The sequence below is a fragment of the Choloepus didactylus genome, chromosome 17, assembly GCF_015220235.1.
Source record: "Choloepus didactylus isolate mChoDid1 chromosome 17, mChoDid1.pri, whole genome shotgun sequence".
In the NCBI taxonomy this organism is placed as follows: Eukaryota; Metazoa; Chordata; class Mammalia; order Pilosa; family Megalonychidae; genus Choloepus; species Choloepus didactylus.
This window is the reverse complement of record NC_051323.1, coordinates 74,052,871-74,070,713: the sequence shown is the minus strand read 5'-3', so window position 1 is coordinate 74,070,713 and position 17,843 is coordinate 74,052,871. Positions and strand designations below refer to the sequence as shown.

Genomic DNA, 17,843 nt, shown 5'->3' with positions numbered 1-17,843 from the left:
GGTCGGGGTCTGCGTGGCGGCAGGAGGGGCGCCATGGCCCCGGCACCCTGCGGCTGGTGCTGCCTGGCTCTGCTCTCACCCGAGCGCTGAGAGCCGTCTCCTGGCCAAAAAGCTGCCCTCCCTTCACCGCTTCACCCACCCACCCCTCACTTCCCGCCTTGCCATCTGTGTGGGCAGGAGGCGTGTTGATGACCCTTGTTTGCTGTTCTCAATTTCTAGGTCCCTCATTTAAAGCAAGCAGTTTGAAAGCAGATAAAAAGTTAGAATTTGTCCCCACAAACTTGCACATACAAAGGATGAGAGTTCAAGATGACGACGGATCAGGTAATTATTTTTTGGCCCCTCTTGTTGAACCCACACTTGACTTCTTTCTCCCTGAGGACTGGGTCCCTGGCTGCCCCCCATCTGTCTCGGCCTCCCCGGTGCCTTCTGCTGGATGGCTCCAATAAGAGGCCCATGGCAAAAACCTGTGAGGTCTCAGAGCGCTCTACCCCGTCCTCCTCCTGCTCGTCTCTTCTCCCTCCACCTTCCCTTGTGTTTCTGCAGCAGAAGGTCATCTGTCAGTCGTCCTTCCCGACAGAGGCTATGAGTTTGCCGAGTAGTTTCCCAGAGCCCCAGTAGCTTCGCTGGCGACACACGGGCCCCCTTTGGCTGAGACGACGGTGCTGGCCCGCAGCAGGCCCTCAGGCAGCCCGGGCTGGGGCATTAGGGGCCTGTGGGCACCTCCCTGTAACTGGTCCACAGGCCTGAGCCCAGGGAAACAGAGGAGACCTTTCTCTCGTTCAGATCAGAACTATGACATCGTCACCATCGGCGCCCCAGCGGCACACTGCCAAGGTTTTAAATCAGGAGGTCTCCGCAAAAAGCTGCACAAGTTTGAAGAGACCAAGAAACAGTAAGTAGCTGGAGGGGCTTTCTGATTCTTGTACAACTGTCTTGATGCTTCCCAGGTTGAAAAACAAAACATCAGAATGTGACTGAGCAGACAACCCGCTATCCCAGTCTGCTTTCCTTGCAGCTCCTGTGCTGCTCTATGCGTGGGCCTGAGCTGGCTGAGTGACGAGGGTGCCCGTGTAGTGCTCCCCTCCCCCCAGAAGGCACAGCAAGTCACGTGACCAGAGCTGCTGACCCGCCTTCAGTGGCACTTTGGGCAGCTGCACTGTGTGGCCTCTCCACTGGCCTGGCTGTCTGGGAGGGCCCATGACCAGTCAGGTGCACACCGCCAGATTGTCCCCTTTCCGAAAGGGCAGCAGTGGGTAATGGTCCGTGTTTCCACAATGCCAAGCAGTCTGCAGGGGGCCACTGAGCTGGGCAGGGAATGGCCAGCAGGTGGGGAGGGGAGGGTGTTTCTGAATGAGGAAACACATGAGGTGTGGCCGGGTGACAGAGCCCTTGAGAGGAGTCGAGGGGGAGAGCCAGACTCTGTCCATCCGTGCCGTGCCGGGCGGTGACTGGGACAGGATTGCGGGGTGGACGCATCTAGTCTGTCCTGGAGGAGTGCAGGGCCTTCCCGGAAGCAGACGGGTAAGCACAGCTGGGAGTGATGCGTGCCAAGGAGGAAGCCTGCAGGGGTGCCATGGGGGCCAGGGAAGCCTGGGGAGCCATGAGCCCAGGATGTGGCCCTGGTCATCTCCCGGGATGTCCCCTTTGAGATTGTCAGGGGCCTGGGGGTGGGTGCAGGAAGTGGGAGCGACGGGTATCGGTGACCCTATGAGATCCCTGGACCGTGAAATGCAGGAGGTAGCACGGAGGTCCCCAATTTGGGAGCGTGACTTGGGCTAGGAAAGGTCAGGTTGCGTGAGGGGAGATAGAACAGAAGAGAAAATGGATGGGGTAAGGTCTGGGGAAATGGAAAGGGCTAGGACCAAGAAATGAAGCTTAGAAGAGACGAAAGACACTTTGGAGGCGGGAGGTAGCAGCTGAAGTTGGCGATGGGGCAGCGTCTGCCGAGTGTGGACCTTGGTCGGGTGCGCCAGCTGAGAAGGGCAGGGTTTGAAGGAAGGCCGAGCCGGGGCCCGGGGAGCTCGAGAGAATGGGACGTGGTGGTAGGTGGGGAGTGGCACCGCCCGTGGAGTTGGCTGGCCCAGTGCTGCGGTGAAAGGTCAGGGGCAGTGGCTGGCCAGCAGGAGGCACGGGTCGAAATGCGGCCAGCAGCATCCTGGACCATGGGCAGGTGCCCTGGGAGAAGCCACCGGGTGTGTGGAGGGCCCAGGGGGCCTGGAGGGAGGAGGAGGACAGGGCAGGAAGGGCTGCAGCCAGGAAGCGGGATTTCACCCCTCAGCTCGGGGCGGCGTGTCCGTGCAAGCCATGCACTGCTCCCTGGAGGTGGGTGCTTCCCGAGCGGCCCCCCGGGGACCTCGGGCCTCGAGGAGCCCAGGTTCCTTCCCAGGCCCCGCGGCGGCCGGAAAGCAGGTGTCTGGCTCCACTGCAGGCCGCTGTGTGGAGAGCGGAGGGGTGAGATTGGAAGGCGGTGTCCAGGGGCCTGGGAAGATCACTGGTCTCGAGGCCACCAAGAGGGGAAGCCGCCATGTGTCCCCGCCCTGGGGAGGTCGGGAGCGCCGGTGGTCAATTACTGTGCGTGTAAAAAAGAAAAATCAGAGCTTATTTCCCAAAACGCCTCTTGAGCATCTTCCTCATGTGTAATATAAATTCGTATTTCATTTCCACTGACTGTCACAAAGTTACTTGTAGATGGGGTTCTCATCGTTGAAACTCTTGTTTATGTGCAGAGAACCTGGGCTTGACCCTAAAAAAACAGGTTTCATCAGCCCTGTGGCAGGGGCCGCAAAGGATCCATTTAAGTATTTTCACAGAAATCATCTGGCTTTTTAATTTTCTTTTTGCGTTTGGTGTTTGCTTACCACTAGTGGCCTGTTGTGGTTCTCTTCCTTAGCAGTTTTGAGGCGTGCTGGTGAGTTCTCTGTCCGTGGAGAACGTGTGGGCCCTCGTGGGCACCCTGTGATGACCCCGGGGCCGCACCGCTCTCTGTAATGAGTAGCCCGACTCCACCCATGGGCCCCTCACACCCGGCGCCCTCTGGGAGAAGGCCGTCCCCACTCTCCCACGGTGGGGAATCCGGCCTGTGTGCCCCCAGCCGGGACCTCCGCCGCCCCTGGGTGTAGCTGAGCGTCCCCTCCTGTCTTCTTTCCCCTCGCCTAGGAGTGAAGGTTTCGTTTTTGTGATGCGCAGTAATTATGCAGATTTTTAAAACGCTGTTACCAGGCTCCCTTTCATCCCTGGAGGGCAAAGCAAGAATCAGTACAAATAAGGGTCTTTCTTTCCACTAGAGATCTCACCTGAGAGCCGGAAACCATCCTGCCTGCTGCTGTGGACCCGCCCCGCCCTGAGTGTGGCCCAGGCCCAGCCCTGCCCCCGAGGTGTCCCCAGCTCTTTAGGATTTGCCGTGGGGGCCACTGAGGTGTCAGGTCTCTGTGGGGGGCATCTGAGGGCTAGAAGCCCTGGGGAACCCCCTTCACCCCCCAGACTGAGACCTGTTCATCCTCCCCCACGGGAACCTCTTCCAGGACAAGGGGAAACCGTGGCTCCTGCTGCACAGAGGCCCAGCAGACCCCTTCCCTCCTCTCTCTGGGGCCTCCCGTGGCAGGACAGGTGGGCAGCGGGGTGCAGAAGAGCTGGAGGCCCAGCTGCCCCCAAGGCCTGTCCCTTGGCAAACCCCAGCCCAAGGGCTGTGGGGTGACCCTTATTTGGAAAGTTGTAGGGACTCATCCTCTCAGGTCCCCTTAACTTTCCCCAGCCCCCACCCCACTCCCAGCACAAGGTTTCCCTGAGGCAGGTGGGGGCAGAGATGGGTGCAGGGTTACAGGCAGTGGGGGCGTTCCTGCCCCTGAGGATGTGAGGGGCAGAGCTCCATCAAGAGGGCCACGGCCCCTGATCCTTCTGCCCTGTGCAGACCCCGACCCAGGCACTGCAGGGCCCACATTTCCTCCAGGGTCCGGGGTTCCTGCTGCTCCTCGGCCCGCCGCCCTCCCCAGCTCCCTCTCCCACAGCCCGCCCCTGCCCTCTTGGACTCAGCTCTCAGCAGCCCTGGGTCCCTGGGTCGGGGGGGTCCTCAGGCAGGGTTCCACGGACCGCACGTAGGCCACGGCCTCCAGAAGAACTGGGACAGAGGGTTCTGACTTCTGGGAGGTGCCCGTTTTGTGATGCAGCAACAGGCCTGCACCCCATGGTCCCCCTGCTTTCGAGAGGCCACCTGATTTTAGAAGTAGACAGAGGACACGAGGTCACCCCGGAAGTGCTCCTCCCGATTGCTGTGCACGCGCAACTCTGAGCCCCGCAGTGGTCGTGACTGTGGGCCGCACGCTCCCTGCGGCCATGCAGGGCTGTGTCTCCACCAGCACGTGTGGGTGTACTCTCGGGGTCAGGGGCCTGGAGGAACAGATTTTTAAAAACTGTATTTTAAGATTGTGCTTTTCAGATGAGATTGTTGTAAATGACAGCTGTTCACTTGGGGAAGCGATTGCAGGTTGACACGCGGTCGTGTGTGTGTGCCGTGCTGTGACGTGCCACGTGCTGTGCAGGCCTGGCTGCAGTCCGCTCGTGTGGGCTTCTGGCTGAGCATCGTCTGCCCTGGTGGGGCCGTGGGGGTGGGCTGCTGTCTCCTTCTGAGTGTTTGGTTGTTGGTTTTTGCATGTTTGCCCTGTAGTCTGATGAGGGAAGGGGCAGGGGCCATTTCCTGGCACCGGCTTTGAGGACCCTTGGACAGGCCCGATGGGGCAGGCAGCTTGTCCTTCGCCTTCTCCTCTTCCCTTAGACCCAAAGGGGAGTTCTTTCAGGCACAGTCAGGGCCCTCATTCCCCTGAGGTGGAGATGCCCCATGGCACCCGGAGCTCACAGCTTCAAGCCGTGGGGTTTGGCCGCTGAGCCTTCCCACCCCCGCCTCTCACAGCTCCCTCAGGAGGTCTGAAAGAGGAGTTCACAACAGTGGCTCAATTTGGGATCTTACCCAAGAGACAGCAGGCTCTCTTCTCCATTGCTGGTGACACTGGGTGGGGGCCCCCCACAGCCAGGAGCTGGGGGCTGGTTCTCTGAGGCTCCGCTTGCGGCTGTGCTGTGGCCAGGCTGCAGCTCTGTCATCACACCCCTGGGTGCGTGTGAGGAGGGGAAGGAGGGAGAACGGGGGCTCCCTAGGTGGGAAAGCCTGAGAACGGGACAGGGAAGGGAGACCGGTCTCCTGGGGCTTGGTGGGTCAGGCACGTGAGGAGGGAGAGCTGTGGTGTGCTGACAGGAAGTTTGAAGTCCCGATTGGCAGAGCCCAGTCGCCCCTGCACAGCCTCTCGGCTGCGTTGTCGGCCCTCCTGAGGCCTCGTTTAAGTGCTGCTTATCAGTTGACAAATGAGGTTCTTAGGCCAAGGGCACTTGGGTGGTTGCTCACCATCTGTAGACACATCCATTCCCGTGGCACTAACGCAGACACGACAAGTCAAGATGAAAGACCAGGTAGTCACAGCCGCTGCTTCCAGCTGCTACCGTAGAGACAGAGGATCCCCTGAGATTTACGTTGCTCGCCCGCAATTTGACTGCGCTAGGAAGTCACCCCTGGGTAGCAGGTTCCTCTCTGTGCTAGCTGTGGGCAGGGGTTGGGGGAGGCTGCTGAGCCCTTAGAGCCCCTTCCGGCCCTTTCTAGTACCCCGCCGAGCTGCCAGTCGGTCATCTACATCCCTCAGGACGTCGTCAGGGCGAAGGAGATGATCGCGCAGATCAACACCCTGAAGACCCAGGTCAGCTACTACGCGGAGCGGCTCGCCAGGGCCGCCAAGGACAGGTCCTCCACCGGCCTCGAGAGGACCCTCGCCATCCTGGCAGACAAGGTGGGAGGGGCTGCCTGCCGTGTGGCGTGGGGGGCCCCTCACGGGTGGGCATCGGGACGATCGTGAAGCTGTGGCTTCAGGCCCCGTTCCCACGAGGGCCCGGGGGCTCCGGGCTCTGCTGGGTCCTAGAGCGGGACAGGCGTGAGCCGAGGGCGGCTCCCCGGGCAGCTCGGAGGCGTTCCCGTTGTACTTGGGATTTTGAGAAAAGGAGCCAAGCTACCCCCAGACACGGATAAGAAGTAGGTGGCTCCATTGGCTTATCTGTAATCCCTAGGCCAGCTTTTAAGCCACTGTCATGTGATCCTGATTGTGAATATTAAAAATCTTGGTTCACCCTGGGGGAGTGGACACACCGGGCCCTTTTCCTGATGCTTTTTCAGATCCCTCTGTCTCAGCATATCTCGTTCACACTCACGCCCTCACAGTCACACAGACTCGCATGCCCTCCCACCTGCTACCCTGCAGGGAGCTGCCTTAGATCCACAGGGAAAAAAAAGACATTGTTGTCAGAAGTAAAATTATAATCCACAGAGCCCGAGTCACACAGGTGCCCCAGAACCAGCCCTGGGGCGCCAGGACCCGCGGCCTGGGAGCGGATCTCGGGGGCAGAGGGTGGGGTGCAGGAAGAGAGGGCTGTGGTCCTCGGGCCAGAGGAACGCGGGCCTGGAGACTCGCTCCCCGGAAGTCAGGGGCAGCCTGGGAGGTCAGCAGGGGCTGGGACCTGGGGGCTCTCCGCAGGCGCCCTTGAGAGAGCAGGGTTGGAGGGGGTCAGAGAAGAGAGAACACGCTCCCCCACCTTCGGGTTCTCCAGTTTTGCTGGGGGACGTCCTTGCTGTATTGGCCCAGCCCATCACTCAGCAGCTCATCTTTGCCCTCGGACCTTCTGCGCAGTGCAGTGGAGTGGGTGGGGGCAGCCTGGCCTCAGGCCAGACCCCCTCTCTAAGCGGGGGCGCCGTGGCTTGTGTGCAGACCCGGCAGCTGGTCACGGTCTGCGACTGCAAGCTGCTGGCCTCCTCCATCCATGGGCTGAACGCTGCGCGGCCCGACTACATCGCCTCCAAGGCCTCGCCCACCTTGGCCGAGGAGGAGCAGGTGATGCTCCGGAACGACCAGGACACGCTCACGGCCAGGTGGGCGGGCAGGAACAGCCGCTCCTCCCTGCAGGTGGACTGGCACGAGGAGGAGTGGGTGAGTGTGCTGCGGGGTGGACGTCGTCCTTCCAGGCATTCCCGGGCCACCTAGTTGGGAAGGGAGGACCGTATTTCCAAACCTGGGTGTCTGTCCGAGGAGCAGCACTGTTCTGGGGGTCAGTGCTGGACGTGATGGAGAAGGAGGCGCATCTTCCCCCTGGAGCCCCTGCCTCCTGGGGGGCCTTCCTTTGGCCCCAGGTGCCGGAGGCCAGCCCAGCCTCACCTGCCTTCTCCAGGCGCCACCCGCCTTCGCCCTTCCAGGGCTGTTTGTCTTTCTGGAGGCGTGCCCAGAGATGTGGGAGCTCAGGTGCTAGGGCAGGTGCGTGAGGACTCGGGAGATGCCGCCCCTGAAGTTATGCCATGTTATTGCTTCCTCACAAAGCTGGCTCTGAGAGCAGGGGTTATGAGAGTGACTTGTCATACGACTGATTTTCGTCATCTGTTGGGACAACTGGTTGGCAGCTTTGTGCTGCAAAGCTCTGAATTGTTAACCAGCAGCCAAGTGGTCCCACCCTGTGTGGGTTTCTACAGATTGCCCCCAGCCCTCCCTCACTGCCTCCTCACCTCCCCATCCTTAGTGGTCAGCCGCTTCCCTTGCCTTCCACGAAGGGGGGGCCTCCAGGCTTCTTGTATGATGGTGCCGGAGGTCTGCAGTGCAGGGAGGGAAAGACTGCTGCCCTGGGGGCCTTCTGCAGGCCTGGAAGCTCAGGAGGGCCTCTCTGCTGGCAGGTAGTGCCAGGCCCTAAGAGCAGTGACCAGTGGACATTGGTTTGTCTTCTGAAAAACCAGTACAGGTTTAACGGAGAGTTACGAGTCTTACTGTTTCTTAAGTATCCGTCCTGGGGTTCACTGGGGCACGCACTGGGGAGCGGGTATTGGGTGTGTGTTCTGCTTGGTCTGACCCTGGCACACGCTTTGGGTTTGGAAGGAGAAGGTATGGCTGAACGTCGACAAGAGCCTGGAGTGCATCGTGCAGCGGGTGGACAAGCTGCTGCAGAAGGAGCGCCTGCCCGGCGAGGGCTGTGATGACACCTTCCCCTGCGCGGGCAGCTGCACGGGCCAGAAAGGTAACCTGGATGGCCACGCCTACTGGATCCGGCCGGAAGAGCCCCCGGGCCCTGCCCCCCTCTTGCCACGCACCGCCGCCAGGCCCTGGGCTGCATGCCGTCCTCACCCGGGCACACGTGCGTATGCCCCATGCTGCCCCTGCTGCCTGCACTGCCCCCGCCGCTTCTCTGCTGCCCACACCGCTTGCTTCCGGCCCGCATGGCCTCCCTGGGCAGGCTGCAGGCAGAGCAGGCGTGATGGGGGCAGAGCCCCAGGGTGCCCCTGCTTTATGCTGCGTGGCAGGAAGGGACGGGCCCTGGGCTTGGCAGGCCGTGAGCCAGCCCGAGGGCCTCACGGAGGGAGTGCTGGGCGCGTGGGGACTGCTGCAGCCAAGGAGGGGATGAGTTGTGCAGGGCCCAGCCGGATGGGGGGCATCGGTGGGCGGGCTGCACCGGGGCTTGTAGGCGCTGAGTTAGGCGCCTCTGTTTGGCACCACCCTCCAGGGGGGCCCTCGGCGTGCGGCAGCCTCAGCGAGCCCCCGTCTGCAGGCAGTGCAGCCCACCCCCATACCCCGCACCTGGCTTCTGCAGCCGGGGCCTCCTGCCTGTCCCCGTGGGGCCCACGAGGGGCAGGGTAGACCCATGTGGTGGGGGCATCGTGGCTCAGGACTGGGCCTGGGTTTCCAGGCGGGCCCCGGCCGTCCCCAGAGCCACCCGAGGAGCCATTTCACCTGCTCTCAGGACTGCCTTCCGTTTCAGCCCTTGTTAGACAGTTCTCCTGCCCTCCGCTTTTCCATCCGCAGGGGACTGGCGTTAAACTTCCCAAACATGTGGCTGCTTGGTGGAGCTAGTTTGTCTCTGTGTTGTATTTCTGATTTTTTGTCAGAGTTCATTACTCGTTTTTCTTTGAAGCAGTCTTGTTTGTAATTTTAGATTTTTTTCCTGCAGATATAAAATGAGTAAAATATTGCATTTTTTAAAAATGCAGGAGGTAGTTTGTGTAATATCCATAACTTAAATACCATTTCATAGACACCTCTTAAAATATTTACACTTTCTTATTTATTGTGTAAATATGGGTAAATTTAAATGTAGTTTTAAAGTTATTTAAAAGAGCATTCTATTTGTGATATGTAGGTCTTGACTTGGAATGGTGTGTGCTGGAGCAGTCAGTGCTGTTGTAATCTGGGAATGTGAAGCACACATTTGAGAGGGCCTGACCCTGCTGATCAGTTCTCAGAGGAATTTATGAGAAACCCTAGGCCCCTAAATTAGCCCCAGGAGAGCCTTAATGTAGAAATCTTCAGCCTGGAAGATGTTGAGAACTCCGTGTGATCAGGAGGCTCAGAAAGAACCAGGCTTGTGAGCTATTTTATTTTATTTTACTTTGTTTTTGGTCAGTGGCTTGTCCCCAGGTTCCAGAGCTGGGTGTTGTCATGAGTTTTTACAACCCCCGGGTTAGTGGGGCGGCTGCTAGTGAGCAGGTTTGCTAGGCAAGGCCAGCTCGAGCCTCTCTGGGAGGTGTCGTCGCCTTCCACTCTGTGCCCCACCCGGGTCCTCTCTTCACCTCTCCCCGAGGCCTTGGCTGGCCTCCCGGCCCCTCGGCAGAGCTGGTCCAGGGCGCCGGGGAGACCCCCGTGGCTTTCATCCCTGCCGGCGACCCGGGGTCCATCCCGGCCGCTTGGGGCGCTGCGAAAGCTCCCGGCTCTTCCACCCCGTTTGCGGCCGAGTTGGGGTCGGGGGCGGTGACGAGGCGGAACCACCTTCAGGCTGGGGGTGATTCCCACCCCGCTGCTCTGCGCTGCCCCGCACCCTAGGGTGTCTCTCCTCTCAGGTGGGTGCTCTCAGGGTGTCTGGTTCAGAGGGAGGCCTTTAACGTTGCTTTATCTTCTGTCCATTTTGCCAGTTTAAAAAGTAGTGACTTCCTTTTTTTTTTTTAATTAAATTCAGTTTTATTGAAATACATTCACACACCATACAATCATCCATGGTATACAGTCCACTGTCCACAGTATGATAACATAATTATGCGTTCATCACCACAATCTATCCCTGAACATTTTCCTTACATCAGAAAGAACCAAAACAAGAATAAAAAATAAAAGTGAAAAAAGAACACCCAAATCATCCCCCCATCCCACCCCATTTGTCCTTTAGTTTTTATCCCCATTTTTCTACTCATCCATACACTAGATAAAGGGGCTGTGATCCACAAGGTCTTCACAATCACACTGTCACCCCTTGTAATTTACATTATTATATAATCGTTTTCAGGAGTCCGGACTGCTGGGTTGGAGTTTGGTAGTTTCAGGTATTTACTTCTAGCTATTCCAATAAATTAAAACCTAAGAGGTGCTATCTATATAGTGCATAAGAATGTCCACCAGAGTGACCTCTCGACTCCATTTGAAATCTCTCAGCCACTGAAACTATTTCATCTCATTTTGCATCCCCCTTTTGGTCAAGAAGATACTCTCAGTCCCACGATGCCGGGTCCACATTCATCCCGGGAGTCATATCCTGCATTGCCAGGGAGATTTACACCCGTGGGAGTCGGGTCTCACGTAGGGGGGACGGCAGCGAGCTCACCTGTCGAGATGGCTCAGTTAGAGAGAGAGAGGGCCACATCTGAGCAACAAAGAGGTACTCAGGGGGAGATTCTTAGGCACAATTACAAGGTAATGACTTCTTAAAGATGATTGGAGAGAAGGAGCCCCTTGTTTCGCCCGCTTCTTGGTGATCTGGGTTGTAAATTCCCACGTGCCCCTCCAGCCCCTGTACCTGGGGACCCCAGGGAGCCCTCCCCCCACCCCCCGGCGAGGAGGCAGCCAAGAAGGGCTACCTCAGGGGTCCCCAGAGCCGCCTTGGTCTGGCTTCTCCCAGGAAAAGTCTTATCAAGCTGATTCAGGCCGTTCCTGGGGATTGGAAACCTCGCTTCAGTTTTCTGAAGACACTGTTTGCAACAAAAAGTTTAAATGTAAGATAAAATCAACCTTTATACCAAATGATCCCTTCTCAAGTTTTTCTTTTAGGTAGCACCTGATTAACCAGGAAATTTAGTTTTTTAAAGGAAATATGCAATTGAAGTGATTACTTCCCAAGTGACTCAGTGTAAGTGAAATTGAGTTAAAATTGGTATTTTTTGAGGAAGCCAGAAGGAATTCTACACTTCACCCAAACCACAGACGTTCAGTTTAATTTTGAAGGAGAGAGACGTTTCTTGGTGCAGAGTGTCTAGTTTCATTCCGGGTCCTGAGTTTTGAACCTCAGCAGTCAGCCTGCAGCCCTGATTCCGGCAGGGCCTCAGCGGGAGGGCGGCAGGCTCCGGGCGGGGTTCCCAGCTCCGACCCGCCTCTCTCGGAACCTGCTGGGAGCCGGCACGGGGCTCCGGGCTCCGCCGCAGGCCTGAGATTCAGGGGTACCTTTTTCCGAGCATTTGTCACATGGTCACACGCTGGTTCACCCCCTGGGAGCGCTGCACGGAGGGGCGTCAGCGCAGCTGTGTGTGCGGAGAACGGGCCTGGCCGCCAGGGGCTCGCTCGGCTGCTGGGGCATGGCGGGTGTGAGCTGTCGCTGCTCCCTAACCACCGTGTCGCCTTCCCTTTCTATGCAGGTGGCAGCCCCCCTCCCGAGGAGCCCAGCCCAGGTACGTGGCCCCCTCCCAGGCGTCTGCAGGTTGCTGTCACTACTCAGCTGAGACTGCCTAAAGCCCCAGGGGAGGAAAATATTTCGTGAAGTCCTTCATTGCAGGGCGGGAGGCGGCTTTTCCCAGGTTTGCCGAGCGCCCGGTTGGGGTGAGGGGTGGTTTTTTTTTTGCTCTCACGTTCTAAACTCTCTCGGGACCAGCGCCCGTGCGTGTGCTGGGTGTCCTTAGGGCGTGGCCTGGTGGAGGGGATCATGTTTATCAGGTACACTCCTGCGGTTTCGCCCGAGCCTGTGGGAGCAGGACGCGAGCCTCCCCGCGTGTGGGTGGGTTTGTAATTGGGCAGCAGCCCCTTCTGAGCCCGTGCAGCTCTGGAATCCTTAGCAGGGGTCCCGGTGAGCCCGGATCCCATCCTCGCTGCCTTCCTGCCCCCCCGCCCCCTGCGCAGCTCTGCCCGGCGCCTTCAGACGAGCCGGCGCCGTCCGGGACCCGGCGTGGGGACCAGGAAGGGGCCCTAGCGTGGTGAGCCTGGCGCCAGCGCTCAGGAGCTTTTCCAGACTCGGGTTCCCTGAGGTTTGCAGCACCAGTGGGAAGTCCCGTGGGCTCCCAGGCAGCCGTGGACAAGGCCTGGCCTGCTCGGACTCTCCTGGTTCTCTCAGAGCCCCGGGGCTTCTCCACAGCTGATGTCAGGGGGGCTCCTGGTTGTCGCCTGCAGGGAGCGCCCTTGGCTTTTCCTGTAGAGTTGTGTTGACTCTGGGTGACACCCGTGTGTGTGCACACTCTGCCCACCCCTGCTGAGTGAGAGAAAGGGCACTCGCAGAGCTGCCGGGCGCAGTGTGGCCCGCGGCTGGCTCCTCTCGGCGGGAGATGAGGCGCTCGCCCCGAGGGTGACTCGGCCCCAGCCCTGGGGACGCGGGCTAGTGGAGCTGGGGTTCTTCTCCCGTGGTTGGACTGGCTCAGTGCGAGGAGGAGCGTGGAAGCCCTTTGCCACCCCCAGCACCCTCCATTGGACCAGGGCCTGGTTAGAAATCTCATTACTGCCAGAGAAATTCATTTTGTTTGGAATTTTTTTAATGTTAGTTTTCCTCACATTGACCTGAAACGTGTTACCCTCCAATGCCTGCTCTCTGCTCGGCAGAAACAGTCTGACGTCCTGGAAATAGCGGGACGCGTGGGTCAGACAGACGTGTCCACAGCCAGTGTTGTCGTGTCTCTGGGGAAGACACTTGCCTCTCCCAGCTGTCTCCTTACCTGGGCGAGAAGCTCCTTGCTGTGGCTCAAGTGGGAAACAGCGATGGGGAGCGGCAGTGGGTGCTGCCTAACGGCGCCATTGCTCGTAGGGATGCAGAGCTCCCCGGCGCTGCCGCGGCCTCCTCCCACCAGGGCAAGCACCCGGGCTTCCCAGCCGCTCCCCGCACACCCCTGCTTTTCCACTTTTTTTAATGTAGCAAAAACAGGGTCATTCTTAAGTGAGTTCTGTTTAAAGAGAAGTGTGCAAAGCCAAGCACCGCTGAATGGAGAAGGCTTATTTAGCCACATCAGACCTCTGGTAGGTTCTGATCTTTTTCATGCTAACATGATTATAATTTGCATATTGACTGTGTGAAGTGGAAAAAGCAAAGTAAAATTTGGCAACATTTGTTCCAGGAGTGTTTGCTTCTTAGTAAGCAATGACCTTCACATCTTCCTCTGTTTCCCCCAAACTGTTTGGCTATTAAAGCTTAACTGGCATCCGCTCTCGCTGGTGGTAGCTGGCCGTCGTTGGCATCCGCCCTCGCTGGTGGTAGCTGGCCGTCGTTGGCATCCGCCCTCGCTGGTGGTAGCTGGCCGTTGTTGACATGCATTCAGCAGATTCTTCAAAGGGGCAGAAATGTGGTCACTGGGAATTTTAGAGGAGACTCGGACATTGCCTAGGCCAGCCCTCCTGCTCTACTGAGAGGGATGCACGTGGCAGAGGGTGGCGGGGGGCTCGTCCACACCCATCCCCACCCACAGTGGCCAGGCCTGGGGCTCACATTTTCCCCTTCCCGTCCAGGCTTCCTTGCTGCCATGAGTCACCTGCTGAGACCTTTTTGTTGTAGACATTCTCAATTTAAGCTTGTGATTTTCCATTGCTGAGTGGAGGGAGGTCCTTTTGCAGGTTTTAGGTATTTCTGCAAGTTGGTTTCCCAGCGAAGTGCTGACCAGACAGTTTGAGAGAGCAGAGCCGAGCCTCATCTCACAGTTGCCTGGATTCTAAGACCGAGGCTGCCCTCCTGGCAGCCTCCCGCCACCCGCGGCCTTCCCTGTCCCCTGAGGCAGCACATTGTCCCCTCGTGCCCCCGGTGCCGAGAGGGGGCTGCCCTGGCTGCCCCCCCAGTTCTCACCATGTTTGGTGTGGTTGGCGGAGATTAAGTGCCTATTTCTGGGCATGTTAAAAATACAACTAAGGGCACGTCTTCTCCTTTAAACGTCTTCTAAGAAGGAAGGGAAAAAGCAGGAGCAAAAGCCCAAAACACCTTTCACCCTGTTCTCCCCCGAGATTCTATTTTTAAAAAGTTGTTTTGGTACAGGGCCAAAGTTTCTTTATATTCCTAAAAGAAAACTAGGATAGAAACATAGGCCATGGGGAAGAAGGCGAGTGTAGGAGGCAGGGGACACGCCGAGCTGCAGCGAGGGGAAGGCTGGGGGGCAAGGTCTCTGCGGGACAGTGAGGGTCTAACGCACTTGTTCAGACGCTGGGAAGGACGGGGGTTGCCGCGACACCTGGGGCACGAGGCCCAGGGTGCCTTCTCCGGGGTCCTCCTCTCCTAGGGGGGGGATGGGGCTTGGTAGGGATATTGGCTCCTGCCTTCGGAGTAGTTTTCTCACCTTGTCACGCCTTGCAGAATTTGTCTTCCTCTCCCTCCCTCCCCCCAAAACAACATAGTCTTGAGGTTGGGGTTCAGTGTTTCCAGTGCTTTGGGGAAACTGGGCGTGTGTTGGCATCTTGGAGTTTGCTGCTGCTTGAGTTTACTGGAGAGCTGCGGGCGGGAGGCTGGCAGTGGCTGGCTCAGCAGGATGCGGTGCCCGTCCTGGGCCAGAGCACGGGGGGCAGGTAGGGGGCAGTGGGGATGGAACATGGGGGGTCGCCTCCTGGAGCCTGATCCTCAGCCCCTCTTCCTGCACGGCCTCCACGGCTGCCAGGCGAGTGGAGTGAGGCCCTGTACCCGCTGCTGACCACCCTCACGGACTGCGTGGCCATGATGGGTGACAGGGCCAAGAAGGCCCTGGTGTTCCTGCTCATGCAGCACGGCGCGCCCACCATCGGCCCCCACCTGAGCCTGCAGTACCGCCGCGACGTGGTCTTCTGCCAGACGGTGAGCGCGGGCACGGGGGGCCACGGCCAGGTTTGCCCGATGAGAGGCTGGGGCCCAGCCCGTGGGGGTCTCCCCGGTCAGCGAGTCTGGGGGTGCGGGCGGCGGGGGCGTCTGGGCCACCTGTCCCTTCCTACAGGGCCTGGTGAGGGAAGCCTGGGTGTTTGCGTCCGTGCAGCCTGTTTCCTCATGTGAGCAGTGGCGGGTGCCTCGGTTCTGCCGCTCGGCTGAACCCGCCGTAGTGATTTCTCTTCTCCCTTGGAGGAGGCAGCAGTTTGAGGTCTGCAGCCCATTTAATGGGGCAGTGATCTAATGGGTGGTGTGAGCCTGGGCCGGGGCTGGGTGGCTCCTTGCCGGGCCCCCGGGGGTGTGAGTGCGCCCTGCTCTCCTGCTCCTGGCTGCCCCTGACTTGGTCTCCAGCCAGAGCTGGAGCGGGCCTGTGAGGAGACGGGCCTTTCGTGGTAGGGAATTAACTCTCGGCTCTCAGAAGGTTCCAGCCCAGGAGTAACCCCAGGCTGGGTAGAAGCCAGACCAACCAAACCCGCCTGGGGGATGGGGGGTGCAGCTGCCCCTTGTGGCCGCCTGCTCCCCACCCTCGGCCCTCCGTAGTCCAGGGGGCCGCCCTGTGGGGAGGGGGGTGTGGCCGACAGCCGAGGGGCTTGGGGCCCTGGGCTGGGCACAAGCGGTGCATTTGGGGCGCAGGCACCCCCTTCACCACCCTCGTGTCTCCCCACGGCCAGCTGACCGCCCTCATCTGTGGCTTCATCATCAAGCTGCGGAACTGCCTGCACGATGACGGCTTCCTGCGGCAGCTGCACACCATCGGGCTGCTGGCCCAGTTCGAGAGCCTGCTCAGCACCTACGGTGAGGCCCCCGCCGCCCCGGTCCTGGCTGCTCGCGCAGGCCCGTGCGCTCCGTGCGCAAACCACACACTGCATCCGGGATAGCCCGCAGCCGCACGGGGCCTGGGAGCCCCACCTCGCCCCACACCCACCCCGGGTGGCGGCTGTTTCCTGACCATCCTCCTCGCCAAGGGCGGGGACCCCTCTGGGACCAGCGGCCCCTGGGTGTGCCCTGGGACATCGGGGCTGCCGCCTCTGTGGCTGGGTGCCCCGGGGGCTGTTCCTGTGGCTGTGGAGTCACTAGAAGGAGCACAGCCAGGTCAGAGGGCGGGAAGAGTTCAAAACTTATAAACGTTTCCAAGTTGCCTTCTGCCAATTTTTTCCTTCTTTTGTTTTCTATTTATTTCTTCAAAGAAGGTGAAAACAGGTTATTTTTTAAAGCGTTTGTTAATGTTTAGGGTTATGAGATATGGAATGACAAACGTGTGGCCGCACTCTCTGCCGGCTGCACCTTTCTGGGTGGCCATGGATGCAGCTCCCTTGCCCCGGCCGGGCCTGGGCCTGGCCGCCCGCCTGCCCCAGGTGCCCTGGGCTGTGTGTACTTGCACACACGTGTGTGATGTGCGTGTGTGCACATGTGTGATGTGATGCGTGTGTGCATGTGTGTGATGTACGCATGTGTGCACGCATGTATGATTGCTGTGTGCATGTGTGATGTGCGTGCACATGTGTGATGTGCTGTGTGCACGCATGATGTGATGCGTGTGTGCATGTGTGTGATGTACATGTGTGTGCACACATGTGTATGATGTGCTGTGTGCATGTGTGTGATGTGCGTGCACATGTGTATGATGTGCTTTGTGCATGTGTGATGTGCGTGCACACATGTGTGATGTGTGCACGCATGTGTATGCGTGTGCACGCGGGTGTATATGCTGTGTGCACATGTGTGATGTGTGTGATGTGTGTGGTGTGCGTGCACACGTGTGATGTGTGTTCACATGCATGTGTGATGTATGCGTCTGTGCACGCGTGATGTGTGATGTGTGTGATATGCGTGCACACGTGTGATGTGTGTGTGCACATGTGTGAGTGTGATGCGTGTGTGTGCGCGACGTGGCGGCACCCCACCCTGACTGCCCTCCCTGTCCAGGCGAGGAGCTGGCCATGCTGGAGGACATGAGCCTGGGCATCACGGACCTGCGGAATGTGACCTTCAAGGTCACACAGGCCACGTCCACGGCCTCGACCGATATGCTGCCCGTCATCACCGGGAACCGGTAAAGGACACGTTTTAAACCCCGAGGGTTTGACATTCACTGCACAGAGCACCCTCTGGGTTTCCCTTTTACTCTGCAGCATCCTGGGAACGCTGCTGGACGCAGCCTTCTGGTAGTTTCTCCCTCTGGGGGTCCCGGCTGGCACTGTGGAACCACCGGCCAGGGACCAGGCCCTGCTCTCGAGCTGAGCTGGTTTGGTTTCCCTCCTCCTGCCTCCTCCAGAGTTCCCAGCCCTCTGCCACCTCCGTGGGCCCCCCGGTGGGTGCTGCGCCTTCCCCATCTCCGTGGGCCCCCCGGTGGGTGCTGCGCCCTCCCCACCCCCTTGGGTCCCCAGCTGGGTGTGCTGCCTCCTGCCACACAGCCCCTCCTCGCTGCCTCCTGCCCTCCCACAGCGACGGGTTCAACGTGCGTGTCCCCCTGCCGGGCCCGCTGTTCGACTCGCTGCCCCGGGAGATCCAGAGTGGCATGCTGCTGCGCGTGCAGCCCGTCCTCTTCAACGTGGGCATCAATGAGCAGCAGACGCTGGCCGAGAGGTGTGTGTGGCTGGGCACGGGGTTGGTGTGGGGGCACCCAGAGTAGGTGGACCTGTTCTGTCCATCTGTCCGTCCTTCAGCCGACATCTGTCAGGTGCTGCCAGGTGCCCTGCACGGTCTGTGATGAGCCACACTCGGTCTTTGTC

At 59.3% G+C, this 17,843-nt stretch overlaps 1 protein-coding gene across 12 annotated transcripts in view; it reads left to right on the top strand.

Annotated features, from left to right (window-relative positions):
• The window catches only part of INPP4A (inositol polyphosphate-4-phosphatase type I A), a 154,250-nt gene that overhangs the window by 80,816 nt on the left and 55,591 nt on the right, over positions 1–17,843 (top strand). For 7 of the 12 annotated variants that reach the window (XM_037807827.1, XM_037807823.1, XM_037807819.1 and 4 more), the window contains exons 12-22: positions 220–324; positions 787–895; positions 5,645–5,828; positions 6,798–7,016; positions 7,947–8,202; positions 11,678–11,710; positions 14,873–15,045; positions 15,182–15,322; positions 15,783–15,906; positions 17,038–17,164; positions 17,557–17,697. In XM_037807827.1, coding sequence (XP_037663755.1) covers positions 220–324; positions 787–895; positions 5,645–5,828; positions 6,798–7,016; positions 7,947–8,202; positions 11,678–11,710; positions 14,873–15,045; positions 15,182–15,322; positions 15,783–15,906; positions 17,038–17,164; positions 17,557–17,697 — 1,612 coding nt within the window. The remainder of the gene's footprint in view (positions 1–219; positions 325–786; positions 896–5,644; positions 5,829–6,797; positions 7,017–7,946; positions 8,203–11,677; positions 11,711–14,872; positions 15,046–15,181; positions 15,323–15,782; positions 15,907–17,037; positions 17,165–17,556; positions 17,698–17,843) is intronic. The other 5 variants (XM_037807830.1, XM_037807829.1, XM_037807828.1 and 2 more) reach the window with 3 other exon arrangements.